The 16,959-nt window shown below is 41.4% G+C and overlaps 1 protein-coding gene across 1 annotated transcript; it reads right to left on the reverse strand.

The window, feature by feature from the left end:
• Positions 1-883: 883 nt before the first annotated feature.
• On the reverse strand, positions 884-15,694 carry LOC125745655 (long-chain fatty acid transport protein 6). The gene is made up of 10 exons (XM_049018693.1): positions 15,036-15,694; positions 12,288-12,497; positions 10,339-10,497; positions 9,559-9,683; positions 8,659-8,853; positions 7,982-8,072; positions 7,688-7,886; positions 3,356-3,453; positions 2,749-2,879; positions 884-1,873 (listed from the first exon to the last, which is right to left on the reverse strand). Exons 1-10 carry the CDS (start codon positions 15,511-15,513, stop codon positions 1,697-1,699), a joined length of 1,863 nt encoding a protein of 620 aa, XP_048874650.1. The 5' UTR covers positions 15,514-15,694; the 3' UTR covers positions 884-1,696.
• Between the last annotated feature and the right edge of the window lie 1,265 nt (positions 15,695-16,959).

Consider the following 16,959-nt stretch of genomic DNA (forward strand, 5'->3'; position numbering starts at 1 on the left):
TATATATATACACACAGAATATATTCTACCAAGAGAAGATTTGCAAACTGTAATTATATTTCACAGAACTTATGCAGTGTCACAGTAATTGCTTTTGACTCAGGTCTCTGGGGAGAATATCTGCCTGGTAACTTACTGACTGGAGCCAACAGAACGCACTCAGCACACCACAGTCTGTAAATTTAGAGCAACTGACTGGTGCAAATGCTACTGCATGAGGTGAGCATGAGATATAAATGACGCTCGAGGGGGTCCCTGAACAGACCACGACTGCTAGACTGCCACAGCGGCACATGGAGATTCTCATCACCCCTATTGCACCTATACCCTCAGAAGATGGCTAAACTTCCTAAAAATCATCGTTGTCTCCATATGCAAAACACAGCATCAAAGTTAACATGCTGTGGATTTAAATAAACACGTTACCCTACCGCGGCCGACTCTGTCTATGATGGAAGGGAGCAGACTTCTTGAGATGTTAAGGGTACGTGGCACAGGGTGCCTTGAACAGGGAACTTGGGTGTATGCAGAACCAAACTCCCATGATCCTCTAGTGCCCTGTGGAGGTCATGTGAGTCTATAAGAAAAAGGTGACTGAGGTCAAACATAAGTGCAGTTCACCCAAGTATACAACTACATCTATGTGAGGACTTGAAGGGTCACAGTGAACAATAAACATTTTTAGTGAACACATTTATGTAAGTAAACTAAGACTGTTTTTTGTTCTGGTTTTCAAAAAAGATCACAGCAGTAAAAGGACACATTAAGCTTAGTGACCAAGTAAAACAGGAACAACATGTTTCACAATTCTGTTTTGAGATATGCTATTAGATAAATAGGTCACAAATGGCTTGTATTTAAAAAGGAGGCATCAAAACAGTGGTCAAGAAATTCATAATCGTACTTCTTGTACTGTCCTTTATTTAGCAAAATACAGGTGGAAAAATGCGTAACCAAGTTTACAAAATTTAGATGAATTACAACTATTTCACCAGAATTTAAACGTTTTTTTTTAACAGTCATTTAAAAACTTGCAAGTAGTGTGAATGGAGACATACTAAAGAGTTAAAATATAAGGTTTTTAGTTGAGCCTAAAGCAGATACACATGCAGCCCCAGGAAAAAAAAAAACTCAGACAAATCATCCACCAAACGAATTCCAGCTCGGCGTTCCCTGCTAAGCTATACTTCACGCGGAAGATTTGATGGAATGTAGTGAAATGCTTCTCCAACTGACGCATTTCACATGTGTGTGTATAGTATATATCCTATCTATATGTGAACACGTCTCTACAATATGTCAGCGGCTTAAAGATCTGCTGGAAGAGACGTCTGCCTCTCTGAGTTACAAAGGTCCCTGAATTACATGTGATCTGTTGTCTTTCACCGAAAATGAGATGGAGAAACACCAATCCGTTCATCTGCAGCACAAGTTGGGACTGTTAGTAACAATATAATTATAAACTTAAAAAGTGCTAGAGCAACTCAAATGCATGCTGAGATAAAATCCATTAAAAAAAGAAAACCAATTTCTATAAGCTAATTTTATTTACTAGGAAAGTCATTCAGTTGCTAAATTCAATTTATATAAGACAATATCTTATATAATTATTATCAAAATCAATTATAAGTTGAGAAAGTTACTCATTCATAAATGGATCCCTGTTTTTTTTAGCTATATTCTTTTACAGCTTGTTTTACAGTCTTATTTTTCCACTTATGATGCTGTCATACACGGTCTCGGTGAGAGGAATGTAATCTTTTTTGGACGTGTCCAGGAAATACAGGGGCTTCTGAACGATGGATGGAGAGAAACCCTCTTGGACCAGTTTTGCTTTCTGTTGTTTAAACGTTTCTGTCACATCCAGGGATACCTGAGGAGCAGAGGGAAAACAGGGGGAACGTTTTAATTTTCCCCATCAAAAAAGTTGGAAAAATATGAGCTAACAGTACAGTGCCCCCTGCTAATAGACTTTGGTTCAGCACTGGAGATAAATACTCTTGATCTCACACACTATGAACATCGACCAAGAGCATCAGTCTTTATTTTGAAGATTAAAACACAGCTTAGTCAGGCTGCTATTAGTTCATGTGGGTCAGGACACAGAGCTGAGCGGCCTGGGTTGCGTGCCTCTTACCATTAACCACACAGACCCCTAACAACTCTGAAACACCAAGTCAGACATCTGGCTCGAATCGCTCCGGTTTTCGTCAAGCTCCTTCCTAAATAGAAGCGCGAATACTTGGCGAGCAAGAAGCACTGACATTCTGCTCTCCATAGCCGGACGCTCCAGCCGGCATTAGCCTAGTCTCCTTCATTTCGTCCGCTACAACTGCAACGAGGGATGCACAGATGTCTCCCAGATGTTTGGGGGAGAAGAAAAGATGAGCCGAATGTTTGCCATCTGATGGAATATATGGCCATGGTTTAGTAACTGGAATGATGTACCTATTCTATCAGACTGGTACAAAAATAGCATTATGAAATTCATCCCTGTCTATTGAGAAATAATAGACAGATAGCATAACCGGTCACTGTATTGTTATGTGAATAGATACTATGGATCTGCAGAAAGCAGAAAAGTGTCATCAAAGACCACAGTGTGGTTTGATGTTTGGCCTTCCATTACGAGTCTTGAGTTTTGAAGAGTCAAAATTTCTCTAAAAGTATCTTTTTCTTCAGCAGAGAAATAGCCTGGTTTGCGTTTTATGGGACTATGATGCCCCCCCCCCCCGACAACACGCTTACCTGAACCCGCAGAAACCGCGGCCAGGCGTATGCCGGCAGCCTTTCCGACAAGTGACTGTATAGCTTCTTCCCATCCAGCGACTGGTCGGATTTTAAGACAACCGCTGCCATTCCAGCTCTGCCTTCGTATCCTGGGCCCCAGGAAAGAACATCATAACAGGTTTTGCTTGGCTCAAGCTATACCGCGTAATCCTGCTAGCTATAGCTAACCGGCTACAAGGGAACGATTTTATTGTGTCTGATTTAGCGTAAAATCATGTAAGGCAAGTGCTGATCTTCCATGCGAAATGTCGTATAGCCCCTACAGCCATTTTAAATGCTTAAATGTACTAGTTACTTCTAGCCTCTTCGTGAGATGCTGTGAGGCAAACAGTCTTCAGCGTGGCTCGTATTGATGGAGGATGAATTCACAGGCAGATGTCACAGTTACCAGAGTACAAAACACAACTTGAGACTGGCAACCAAAACAAGCAATGAAGGAAAGGGGAAAACACAGACTTTACAATTAACACTTCTGTGGTTTATTCTCTGGCTAAAAAGTTCCTTTAATCCATTGCTGTAGCACGTTTTTCCACCGAATGACAAAATTCGTAATGACTGTGGTCACCTGGAATAGTCACGCCGTACACGTTTGCTTCCTGCAAGAAATCCACGTCACCCAGGACCTCCGACACCTCTGTCGTAGCCACGTTCTCTCCCTTCCACCTGAAAGCAAAGTAAAACAACCATCAATACATCCATCCATCCATCCATCCATCTGTTATCCTAGTCAGACAGAATAAGCCTACAGCCTATCCGAGGTAACACAGGCTACGTCCTGAACTTGATGACCATCCATACAGTCAATAGGAATGTTGAGCGTTTAGCTCCAATTCAATACAATCCCTAAAAATACATGATCTATATCATTTTTCTTCTTAGCAGTTGCTGTTATCATAAGGGACTCAGAAAGCTAAAGCATTTTCCCATTTTACGGCATCATCCTCTACAGTTATATAGTATTTTTGGGGCATTTATGTCACATTTGTGTACAATAAGAGATCAATCAAATCGGATCTGACAATCTCTGGGATTAGCATTAAATAAAACAGTATATTTTTTTGTATCTTATTTCATTTCTTGAGTGAGGTAATGACTTTTGAAAATCCTCTCTCCGTTTTGTATTTGAATAGCTTGTGTGGCCCAGTCGCGAATGGGTTTTTCAAAGCTTCGTTGGAGCAGAGAACGTACATCACCGAGACCGCGGAGGAAGGCCGGTTTTCCCATTCCCGACTGTGTTTCTAAGAACAGGTCACAAACTGAACACTAGATGGCACTACTGGTTTGCATATGAAACAAAGGACTGTGCAAGGAACTGCAATAAACTCTGTTAGGCATAATCACATTGACAGTAGGCAGGTAGGTCATTCCCTGCTCGCTTCTTAAATACAGCAAATTTTTGGGGGTGTTGGATGGGTATTAATGCAGGCTCCAGGATAACGGACTCACATGTCCGAACAGTTTGGATGTCATGGGATAGTTACATGGGTGTTCAAAGATCAATCCCTTGTTTGGGAGCTGGATTGTGTAAACGGATACTGTTGCGATTGTGGAGTTATTCAGCAGGACACCAGCTGCTCAGACGAGCATGAAAAGCAAACACCTGGTTGTCAGGGAAACACCGAACCCTCACAATCCACTGGGTTTACTGATGAAGGAAATGGAAATGTGAACAAAGGGAAGGGAAGGTTCTGAGGCTTAACCCAGAACCATGCCGATGAGTCAGAATTCAAGATTCAAAAAGGATAAAATTTTGTCTGTCTTTTCCTCATTAATACATTAGTTCCGTCTCCATTGCGGCTTTGAATCTACACAAAAAAACACATTATATATTAAACATATAACAAACAAAACATGTCTAAAAAACATTCAGGACTTAAGACTCATGAGCCAAAACCTGGTGCTGCCATTGTATACATGTCCCTGTATGGAAGGAAACGACACATCACCAAAGGCTGTAACATTCATAATGTAACCGGAAGGTTGCTGGTTCGAATCCCAGCATCGAAAGAGTGCTTTCACTGTTTTTCCATTGTTGGGCCCCTGAGCAAGGCCCTTAACCCTCAGTTGTTCAAAATCTGTTTTGACCCAATTATTCTTACAAGAAAGGGTGCTGCTTTGGATAAAAGCGTCTGATACATAAACAAAAATGCGAAGTAATACAGTAATGCCTTCACATGAGCAAGGGTTAGAGGTGGAAGATCCCCGCGAACACGACAATTCAGGAATCATACTTGGCCCCCCCCCCAATCTCAAACCATAACAGTCTGCTATCCTGAACAATAACATAAGTCTATTTGTTGCCAACTTTTAAACAAACAGTACTGTACACCTTGCATGTTAAATTGCCTTGTCATTTCCTATCTAGACCTTTTTGCATAATACACAAACATCTACAGTACTGTGCAAAAGTTTTAGGCAGCCAAAAAAAAAATGTTTAAATAACTGTCATGTTGGTGTAAAACTATGCTGTTACGCCTAGCAAAGTGTGTCAGCTCAGCCATTTCAAAACCTCTGCTAAAATAACCCTGTTATTTCCAGCAACCATACAACACACCCGTGTGTTTTGTGACCTGACCACTAGCCCACCTCATATATCTATTCAATATCTTGTTCACTTTGTTAACTAATTAAGTTAATCAATTAAACAAGCTGGTGGTGAAATTTCATAAATACATAGAATGGCTTGGGTGCCACTGAGGAGAAGTTTGGGAACTGAAGTGGTGTTCATCTAGCTATAAGTAGATATCAGTAACCTTTTGGAGAACAGAAGACATTTTTACTAGTTTTTATTTTGTTACTCGTAATTTTCATATGTTCTTATGTAAATTATATTTTTTTGTTCTAAGAAAATGTGTACTTACTACCCAGATAAATAGCGTTAAACATTTCTTTTGAGTGCCTAAGACTCAGTACCGTAAGTTATGCCCTTGTATGTACAAAGTTACTACTGTATGCACTGGGAGCACTAAGTTTTGGACCCATTATTAAAAATGCTATATTAATGGCACTGAAAAGTTTAAGAGCTACTGCGAGAAATGCAAGATTCCACAGTGGCAAAGGCAGCTAACGCGTGAATGTAGCTAACTGATGAGACAAAAATGCATGGTTTGCCCAAGACAAACCATTTAATACTAAAGATATAGGCCTAGTATGCACTTACACTAACAAATGTGTATCATTAATATGATGCACATATATCATGTGATTTTATATGATCCCAATCATTTTCAGTATTGGTTTTGGCTTAAGCATCGTCTGCAAGTTTCTGCGGTCTTTCAATAAGCGCCAAACCTATTCCCATTTAATTGTCCACAGCCAACTTGCAACTAACTAAAACCACAATGTTGAGTTTGCGAATTTGAAGGGGTTACTGTCCTTCCTTCCTCCTAGGTCTTTTAAATTGCTGATTTTGTATTTTAAGGCTCACTGTAATTTAAACCCTTAAAAGAGAAGCAATCTGAAGGGAACGCATACGTCTTATTTCAGTATTTCTCAACCCGATCCTTGGGGACTTCCAGACAGTCCCAGGGAGCAAAAATGTGGACTGTCTGGCAGGGATTTGGGAGGGAGCAAAAACATGGACCGACTGGGGCTCCCTGAGTACTGGACTGAGAAACACAGTTAGAATCAGATTCTATCAAGAAACAGCTCAAGAGCCACCTGTTCCCTGAATGTTCTTAATTCTTCACTTTCTGCTGATCTGAATAGTTGTCTTCTTAGATTATTGTTTTGTCTGTATGTCGTTGTGTAGCTCCTACCCCAATACTGCTTACACTTGTGCCTGGACGTTCACTAGATGCTCGGCCTAGCTGCACTTATATCTAGTCGGCTCCTTGATGGCACCTTGTGCTAATCACCTCACTTGCACAGTGCTTTGGACTCAAGCATCCACTTAACAAAAATAAATGAAAATGTAAATGTATTTCTTCCCGTGTTTAATTCAATGTTACAAATGCCAGGTGGGAAAATATGGCGAGCTGAGCCGTGCGTCTTCCAAAGGCCACAGTGTGGTGCTACACAGCAGTAATGAAGTACTTACTGCCTGCACACTGTCTGTATTATGACCCTGGCCACTGTCAGACATCTCCCGGTGCACAAGCGTTTGACCTGCTGGCACACCCTCAATGGAAAGCCCCATTGGCTACGCTCCCCTCCGTGGCAACGGCTTTCAGTCGCGCTCGGCCTTTCCCGCCCGGCCCTCACATACATGTGTCCGGCTCTGCCGTGAGCACATTAGCTCGCCATTGAAGCGCTTGCATTGTCACTGACAGGCCGTCACCGGAGCAGGTCCCGCGTCACCCGGGCTGCTGTGAATGGGAAATGGTCTCCTTTCTTCCCGCGGAGGCTTTCATAGATACCCTCCCCCCTTGTCCCCCTGTCTGAATGGGTCCCAGCTTCTGCTCCAACAAAAAGGTGGCTCACACACTGTGGTCTTGAGGATAAGGGACCGGTGTTCCCCTCGAGACTTCACTGGACCTAGCAAACACGCTGATTGGAAGACCAGAAACAAGGAACATCAAAATGACCCATCGTAGAAATATATTCCCACTGCAGAATTGGTCGGTAAGCAGTGCATGGAGTTAAAGAACATTCATGGAAGCCTTTCCCCTAAAACTCAATAAATATCAGCCAAGTAGACTGGAGACAATTTGAATCAAATCTGGCACCTATTTACTCATTAATCTGTGTGCTTTTGGTGTACTGTGTTTCATACGCATCAGAGTTGTTGCTAGGGGCCTTAAGCAAGCTGAAGTGGAGGCACTTGTAACTGGGGATAGTTGCTGAAGTCTATTAAAAGTTTGTTCAACTACTGACCCTGTTCAACCCAATCCTTTACAATTTCCTTTCACAAAAGTTGAAAAAACAAAGGAGGGTTACATAAGTTTGATTGTGGTACCTGAAGGTGTCTCCTATCCGATCCTGGAAATACACAAAATCCCAGTGGTCCTGGACCATGAGGTCCCCAGTGTTGAAATAGAGGTCGCCCTCCTGGAAGACATGCCGGAGTCGCTTCTTCTCTGACTGCGTCTCGCTGCCCGCATAGCCCAGGAAGGGGTTGGTGGCCGACAAGGGGGCGACCAAAATGCCCGTCTCTCCTTCAAAACCCAACAGAACACCGTTTTGAAGGTGCATGGACAGAACCAACAATGGCAAACATCGAAAAAATGGATTTGAGTGTCATAGACCTAACCTTTATTAGCTCTCACGCAGCGCCCCATGTCTGTTCGGATCGGCTCGTACGTCAAAGGGTCATATTTCAGGAATTCAAAGGGCAAATTCCTCTGTAAAATAAATGTCATGAAAGTCCAAATCAATTTCAGTGTATTTTGCACAACACAGAAAGAAATATGACAGTAGGTTCTTTGGTGCTATATGACACAATAATAAGACATTAAAGACAAGAACAAATAACATCTGTTTTAAAATTGCGCGATTAGAGTTCAAAGTAAGGTGCAGGAGACATTGATGCTCATGGGAGGGCAGAAGGACAAATGATTGGTTAAGAGAACTAACCAAATGGATTGTCGAGGAAGTTGGTCCTCTACAACCTGATTGGTTATCTCTCTGAACCAGTCATTTTTCATTCTGCCCTCAGAACATTTTTGTCTAAGTAAAACTCCCCATGGGCAACATTGTTGCTTGATTTCCTCTTGACCACTGGCATGCTTCATTAACACTCGTGACATATATGTTTAATGGGATGACATCAAAGCGAATAAAACAAGTGTTAACTACTGATACCCTTTACTGGCAGTAGTGGCATATTTGATCAGCTGAAAAGGGTTCAAATCCAACATTTCCAAACTGGTTATATGAAATAATTCTATTTAGATGTTAAAACGCATCGATGTTGTGGTAAGATCTGACCTTGTTGAAGTATCCAGCGCGGCCAATGGGCCCGATCTCCCGGGTGTAGTTGACAAAGCCGATGCTGGTCTCGGTCAAGCCATACGATTCGTAAATGCGAATCTTCCCGAAACGCCTGGCAAACTCCTTCCAGACATCCGGCCGCAGTCCGCTCCCGATCGCGAGTCGCACGCTGTGAGCTGTCTCCTCAACACCCTGCCAACAGGCCCACCCCCCGGATCCATGATTCACTGCAACTGTGAGACGGCATGATTTTACCCCCCCCCCCCCCCCAGTTTGACGTGATGATTCACACTAAAATCCAGTGAGACTAAGCAGTGAAACAGGCTTCGCCTTTCTGCTGCAGTAGTGTTTACTGCCATTTGCCAATAGTAACTATGCTAAAAATTAAATAAATGTATTCATTATCTAGGGGATGCTGACGCAGCATGCTTTTGCTCACCAGCTAGCTAGCAACAATTCTCTGACTTGACTCACTAGCTATTTATTTTATTTTTTAAACGTCTGGGGGCGGGGTCTCGAAATTACTTTTCGAGTGGGACCCCAGAAACAACAAACTCACCCTCGCCTTTATTTATCATTAACTGTAATAGTTACATTATAGCAAACCACATGGTGGCGCTGTAACAAATGGCCTTTATAAGACTATAGCACAAGGGCACCATGTGGAAACCATCTGTAATCCCGCCATATTAAATTAATTGCGAGATTAAATAAACTGCTTGATTTGCCAGGCTTTTCCAAAGCTGCCTCTCGCATGAGTGGCCCCCATTATTCACTCTGAAAAAGGGCCATTAATGGCCACTTAGAAGGTCTCACTGTTTATTTTTAACTGACAGCTCTTAATGACGGGGGGGCGGGCAGCTTCCCGCGCGGCGCCAACGCGAGGAGCCGACTTACCTTGGGTTGGGTAACGAGATAGCGACAGAGCTCCCCGATGTACTGAAACACAGTCACATGGTACTGCCGACAGTCCTTCCAAAACTGGCTTGCAGAGAACTTCTTTTTCAAAACACATGCGGCTCCTGAGGCAAAAACAAGGTTCTGGAATGAAATGGGCCAAATGCTGTTTGCCTGGGCAATTGCTACAATGACTAGATTTATTGGTGTTTGAAAACTGCTGGCTATTGATGTACAGTATATATATATGTGAGTCATGGGCATCCCTTTTCTTTTGGGTGGAGTGTGTCTCGTGAGTTATGACCCTGTGCCTGTGATCAGAAGGTTGCCGTTTCAAATCCCATTCTCAGCAGAGGGATTTCACACTGGGTAGGCCCGACCATGAGGGAGAGAAAGGGGAAGACAGTCAGTGTGGAAAATGGCATCTTTGGTCCGGAGAAGGAAGGTGGTCCAACTGGTAGAACTTTTCAAGGGTCCATCCATGTTGTTGTGCCGCACAGCTGTTGGGCCCTTCAGTGAGGCCCCTTAACTCCAACTGCTCCAGACGCTGGCAAACCCTGCTTTCTCAATTCTATGTTACTTTGGATAAAGGTGTCTGTTAATTATGTAAATGTGAATCCCTCTCCTAGGTGTGCTGTAGTTATAGGCTTTAGATCACCAGGATCATTACCAGGGACCCTAATTTGTATGGCTGTCAGGTGGAAGGTCATCTTAACCAGATCAAACAAAAACAACACGAGTGGTGGGATGTGAGCTACTCGCACGACCGGCGCCCCCTACCCAGCTCGATGCAGCCGCCGATTCCCAGCAGGGAGGCCGACATGTGGTACAGTGGGAGAACGATGTACACATTGTCGCTGGCGACGGCCCCGCATATCTTCAGAAAGTACTGGCACATGACAGCTTTGAGGTGCCCGATACGCACCGCCTTGGGCAGGCCTGAAAAGAAGCGCAGGTATTTCAGGGTAAATAGAAGCCATTTCTGTCCACAGTGTTAATTAGGGTTGCAAAATGCTGATTTCCACATATTACTATTGGAATATTTCAATTTCCAACTTGGAATATTTCCAAAATTCCCCAGCTCAACTTCCCATTGAATGGAATGTTTCTGGAAAGTTTCCAGAAATGTTCCGCCCCTTTACAACCCTACTGTTCATACACTGTGGAGATACATGACACTCCAGTTATTGCAGTGCTTTTGGTTTCCACCAATCACTGTATGTTCTGTACAACACATCTACCACCTTGTAACACATAACTACTGCAGCTATTCTTCGTATTGTGACATTTAAGTGGACATAGATGCGAGGCGAATGTCCCGAAAATGGACACCAATTACCATGGGAACTTTTTACACCATAGATACAGTACAAAAGAAATTCCATCCATTGGTGGTTATTAAAGCCTGATTCCATCCTTAGACATCAAACACAGGATAAGAAAGGCAGGAAGTGGAGGGTCACTTATTTGGTTGCCAACATTTGTAAATTTATGGAACGTCGGTAATAAAATGTATTAAATTCACCCTATCTGTAAATCTGTAAAAAAAAATACTGTGTGTAAAACCTACAAAAACATTGTAAGACTTTGTGTATATCTGAATACCAAGAAAGTTATATTATGGCACATAACATGTAGCTTAAATTGCTGAATCTATGCAGCATTCCCTCTTTTCAGTAAGTGAAGCATTTTCTATAGGTCTATGTCATCACTCTCGTCAAGCACAGTGGCGTTTGACCGCTGAAGGGAGTGCATGATAAAAAAATTAAATGGTAACACTTTACTTGAAGGAGCACAAATAATGTAGTATTATGATTACTTATGTATTCATTTACCACAAACTAAGTCCTAGTTGCATACTGATCTCACATTCTTTCCTCATTAACGAATCGTGACAGATTTTATCTCAAGCAATTACTATATTTGAGCCTTCGCGAAATACTGAATTAGCTAACAAAAGAACTACTGAAGAAACAAGTAAGGAATAACATAAGTGAAAGACCGATCACATGCTCGTCCATCATCAACGAATTGTGACACATCTTTTATCTCAAGCAGTTACTATATTTGTTACTATATCTGTTAATTATGTAAACCTTTGTCACCTACTGAAGGAACTAGTGAAGGAACTACTAAGTAACTACAGAAGGAACAAGTAATGAATCACAAGGGCAGGAACACGGCAGTCAGGAATAGCTAGTTTCCTTGCTTGTACGGACAGTGACAGTTATTCATTTAACTTGAATTAATAACTGTGAAGACAATAATTAAAGATAACAAAAGTTTCCATTGCACTGAATAAAAAGCAAATGTGAATATGTATGACCATAGCAACCAAGGGAGGGGTTCTGCACTGTAGGGGGAGTATTTTAAACATTTTAGAGGTAATAACAGAGTGTCAGCAAAAAATATGGCATGACAGTAACAGACAGGCTTGTCAGTAAAATGACAAATTTAACATTTGCCAGCTCTGGTTACTTATAACCCCCTAACCCTGGATTTCAGTTTGTTTCATTGTACTGAATGTTTGATGACAACAAAGTTTCATTCATTCATTCAAAATCCATCAAGTGGACAAAAACGTATAAGCTGACTTTCGTAAGTGCAAATATTTTACTGGCCAGAAAACCCCAAAACAAATTTAAAGCCACAGTTTTCACTGAATGATCCCTTGCAGCAGATCACAGCACCTACCTAAACCCCACCCAGAAAAAGCATAAACTGTATACCTGTAGTTCCTGAGGTAAAGATGAACAGGAAGTTGGTCATGATGTCAGCGGGAGGAAAGCCCTTTGCGGGAAGTGGCTCGCCTGAAGCGCATTCCAGCTTGTCCAGCAAGGTGTTCACGCCCGGGCAAGGCGAGCAGGTGTCTGCAACCCACAAGTCAACCCCACTGCTCTGTAAGGAGGGCAGCAGTTCACCCAGGCAAATGACCAAATCTGCGGGGAAGACAGGACACAGCACATAATAATTTATTGTCGAACTCTGTTAAAACATTAGTGTACGCAGCCACAACGAGATTTTCAGAAATCCGTTTCCTCTTTGTGCCATGACCAGTCAGCTAAAACAAAACCAGACAGACAGGTGAGAAAAAAGCCTGTTTCAACATGACCTGATTCAATGTGACGGATTCTCCAAACTCAATATTCTTCCTACATGCCTGAAAAGGACAGACAGCCTGTGCACAATGGCTGCTTCCTGCTCCTGTCCCACAGGGACTGAGATACACAAGGTCAAAGCTACAGAATTTCCCCAAGCTTGCTTCATGAATACAGCCGGGAAGGATAAACAGTCCAGGGTTGACTTAGTTTTTTATGATTCTATATTGCACCCTTATTATTCCTTAATAATTTAATCTTAATAATTCTAATAAACAAATTGCCTGCAATGCTGCTTTTCAATCAAAGGGCGCAAAATTAGCCCTAAGGCTGTCAAAGGGTACTGCTTCGCAAATTCATCATTTAGATATTTTCATGCTAATGACTTTGGCAGACTGAATCTCCCAGGATGCTTTGCTCACTGACTCAAAAGGCCTTAGGCATGGCTTCCTCTCTGGGTTGCTTCAATAATTATTACTGTCTCCCTTGCTTTCTAGAATAAAATATGACGAGTTAAACTTTGCAAGACTTATGTAATATCAGTTAAAACATTTCCAAATCGTGCCTTTTTTTGCGTTTTATCCTTGCATATTTTTTCTTGTGTCTTTGAATATATCTACATTGTTACATTCAAGGTAAGAATCTACAGATAGATATATAAATAATTTTTAAGCTCCTTTGGCTCAGGCTCTCGTGGTATTTTTATTACTCTATTACTGTTGCATTTTTGAATTGAATTTTTACACTTCACAGCTACATGGTGCTTTTATAAATAATTCAGTAACGGAAGAAGCCACATTTCATTTCTGCAAGAGGTTCCCCCTGGTGGCCACTGAATACATTTATTTATAAAAAAAAAAAAAAAAAAACCTGACTACTGCAGAATGAACTGCTTTACCTTATTTTTTTCTGTCCCTGTTTTCAGCAATTTGTGGTTTTAATCTTAACATATTTTTAATGAATACATTCGGAAAGAAAATGCTTATAGACATTTATAATTAAAGCCATTTAAAGCATAGCAGGATTAGGGCAGTGTGAAGAATACACACCCAGCATTTTTCAGCAGGCCATACAAAATGCAGTATAGTTATTTACCAATGCGCAAAATCCTGCTTTAATATCATTGGCCAGAATCCCAAAGTAAACTTGCCATGGGAAATGGAAGCTTATCCAGGACTGTGTTAAGTTTAAGAATCATGATACGGAAAATAATGCACCCAGGCTTGTGCCAGCAAGTATTATCCCCAGCCAAGAGAAACACCATGATGAAACGGCAGCCACAAACCACCTGAAGCCACAACCTATCCCACAATGCACCGTGAGCTCCCAGATATGATATTTCATAGCATGCATGCACTGCACGATATATAGACTAAATGGATCCTGCGTAACACCTTTAACACTGAGGCCCCTTTAACTGATACATCTTCTTAATGGCACGTAGTCATTTTGTCATGCACGTGGAACACTGCAGATTAAGTGACAGATTCAGACCCACAATCAGATATGCATTGTGCGGACACTGTAGGTAATCATCTTCAATACAGCTAATCAATACAGCTGATCAGTTCAAATACGTTTCCTACTCGAGACTATTGGTGCCTCCAGTGTAAAATAAATCATCCTTCATTGTTTTGTATATGTACTTTTTATACTTCTAGACTGACATCAAGCTCCTGGACTGTGCTAGATTCTTAAACATTATCAATTTCCAGTGGAAAATGTGTCAACTAATGGCTTCACATTCACTGGCGCTACTTAAAAAAATACATAAAAGACTAAACAAAACTAAAATGAGCTCCAGGCCGTATGTAAGAAGTTTGACAAAATCTATAGAAACAATACATTTTGCTTCGTAAATTGTTCAGTGTTGATTAAATGTAAGTGGCATGGTAATTAAATTCAATAGAATTCTGTATAGTCGTGTTATTTTGTATCAATGGATATTTTATAAGAATTCGTACTTTGTTTTTTTGCAAGTTACTTTTCTGCTGTTAGCTCTGATATAGATACATTATAATTACTAATTTTGTCTACTACTTAGCTGTTAGCTTATTATTTAAAATACAAACAGCCCTAGATTCGAGAGAACAGTCAATAACAATCTGCGCATAGACTTCCCAGAATCCTTATCACATTTTTGAAATTGTCTTATGCCATCACGCATGTTCATACACATGTCAAAGTAATGTCACGCGGCTTCAAATTTAAAGACCCGCGCGTGCGCACCACAGACACCCCCGCATGTAGCCAGAGAGCTGCACGTAGCACGCCTCTGCTGCAGCTTCGCTGATCCGCTCCAGCTCACGACAATGCAACAATGTTGCGACAAGGACACTTAACGCCAGTGTGAAGAACAACGCACATGGTCTCCAATACCTGCGCCTACGATGAGAGTTTTTGCACCGCAGCTCTGGAAGCAATGAAGAGTGGACTTTGATTTGATGTTAAAGTTCAAAAATGCGACCTCGCAGCCCAGCTTGGAAAGTCCGAACCAAACGCAGATGAAATCGGGCTCATTGTTCATCAGGAGCGCGACGATGTCTCCTTTTTTCAAGCCACTATATTCCCTGAATACCTGTGCCACTTTGTTGCTTCTTATGTCTACCTCCCGATATGTTAAAACCTGACCCTCATAATGGATGAAGGGTTTATCGGGGATTTTCCTCGCCTGGTGAACAAAGCAGTCGATGAAAGTGACAACACCATTCTTCATCCTTAACCTCATCAGTCGTCCGACTTGCCGAACTTTTAGGTAATAAATCAAATCATCCCAAAAGAAGGGGTAAAACATCCTCTGGAAGACCAGGGCGGCCGCAAATCCGGCGAGCGCCGTCGCCAGCACCACTGATATCATCGTCCAGCCTAATGGCACGAAAAGTTGTCTGCGAAGAAAGAATTCTTAAGTTAAAGCTGAAAGATCTTTGCCCCAACTTTTAAACGCCTGTACATGTACCGCGCATGCCCAGGAGGGAGAGCTCCACGACCGCAGCCGCACATATGCATTCAATGAACAGTCCGCAAAACGGGCATTCCCAGGACTCTGTGTTCCCTGTTAAGAAATCCAGGGCTAAAAATGTCTGCTTTCCTAAATCACACACGAGGGTAATATCAATATTGCCGTGAACCCAAATGCAACTTTCTCTCATGGAATTTCCAGGTCATGTTTTTCATTGTAGGCTTTGGTTTTTCCACATTTCAACGGCAAACCGAGTAATAAAATCCCCATAACAGTAGTTTTTGTAGGCTTCAATTTAAAGTAAAAATAAAGAAGATTAGGAAAGTTCCAATTATTTCCAGGAAAACTGGGACCATGGAAGTAGAAATGGATTCTGCATATAGCATATTGATTTAATTTGCATCTTCGTAATTTATATGCAGTTGTCCTTGACCATTACGGAGTTAATGATGCAGGAAGACTGTAGAATGTAGGACATCGAATTAATTATAATTAAAACAAAATTGCTTAGGGGGCACCTTTAATTAATGCTACATTTAATACACTTAATCTTATCAAAATTCAGTTGACTTAAATATCCTTGGAAATGGCAAGGTTGACAACAGAAGGAAAAGATAGCAAAAGGCTCTAACCTTTACAACCAGAATTAATAAGTCAATCATCAACATTCAGAAATATTTATTTTTGTAACAATAGTTTTTTGGGAAACACGAATTTGATAACTACCGCAAACATTTACATTGAACGTATAAGGTGCTACGTGGAGTATATTTCTGTTAGTCAAGCTGAGAAAAAGTTAGTAAAGCACTAATTTTCTTCTTTATACTTAAGCCTGACACCTTTTGGCCACAAGAGACCACTATACCGCTTGTAATTGCGCATAATACTTAGATTCCAGCAAAGTGTATTTCTTTCGCTTTCAGCCATGGGCGTCGCCGCCATTAAATCTGAGGGGGACGTATCCCCCTCATATTTCATAATTATTCGTTTGCATCCCCCCACATTTAAAATGCTCCTGACGCCGCTAGTGCTTTCAGTATATTGTTATCCCCCGTTGTTGAAAAAGCGTTTTGTGGCCACCTAACACATGAATATCGGTTTTATTCCCCATGTCAAACACAGAAAATGTGTGGAAAATTATCGTGTTTACTTCGAATGATTGCCAAAATATTGAAGCCAAAATATTTGCTTTAGTGAAGTGTGAGTAGGCCTCCATTTGGTGTAAAATGGGTTTTTACTGAAGAATGGTTTTGTGTTTATTTTTAATCTTAATTATGTCGCTCTCTGGCTCTTGGTGTGTTGATATGCATAAACACAAAGAAACCCTTAATATATTAATATAGT

Source organism: Brienomyrus brachyistius, chromosome 7, assembly GCF_023856365.1.
Source record: "Brienomyrus brachyistius isolate T26 chromosome 7, BBRACH_0.4, whole genome shotgun sequence".
NCBI lineage: Eukaryota > Metazoa > Chordata > Actinopteri > Osteoglossiformes > Mormyridae > Brienomyrus > Brienomyrus brachyistius.

Coding starts and splice junctions, on each gene's coding strand:
- LOC125745655 (XM_049018693.1), bottom strand. CDS start 15,513: ATGATATCAGTGGTGCTGGCGACGGCGCTCGCCGGATTTGCGGCCGCC. Junction 12,498..15,035: donor AACTCTCATCGTAGGCGCAG/GTATTGGAGACC, acceptor TCTTCCCCGCAG/ATTTGGTCATTTGCCTGGGT. Junction 9,684..10,338: donor CGGCGGCTGCATCGAGCTGG/GTAGGGGGCGCC, acceptor TTTTTGCCTCAG/GAGCCGCATGTGTTTTGAAA.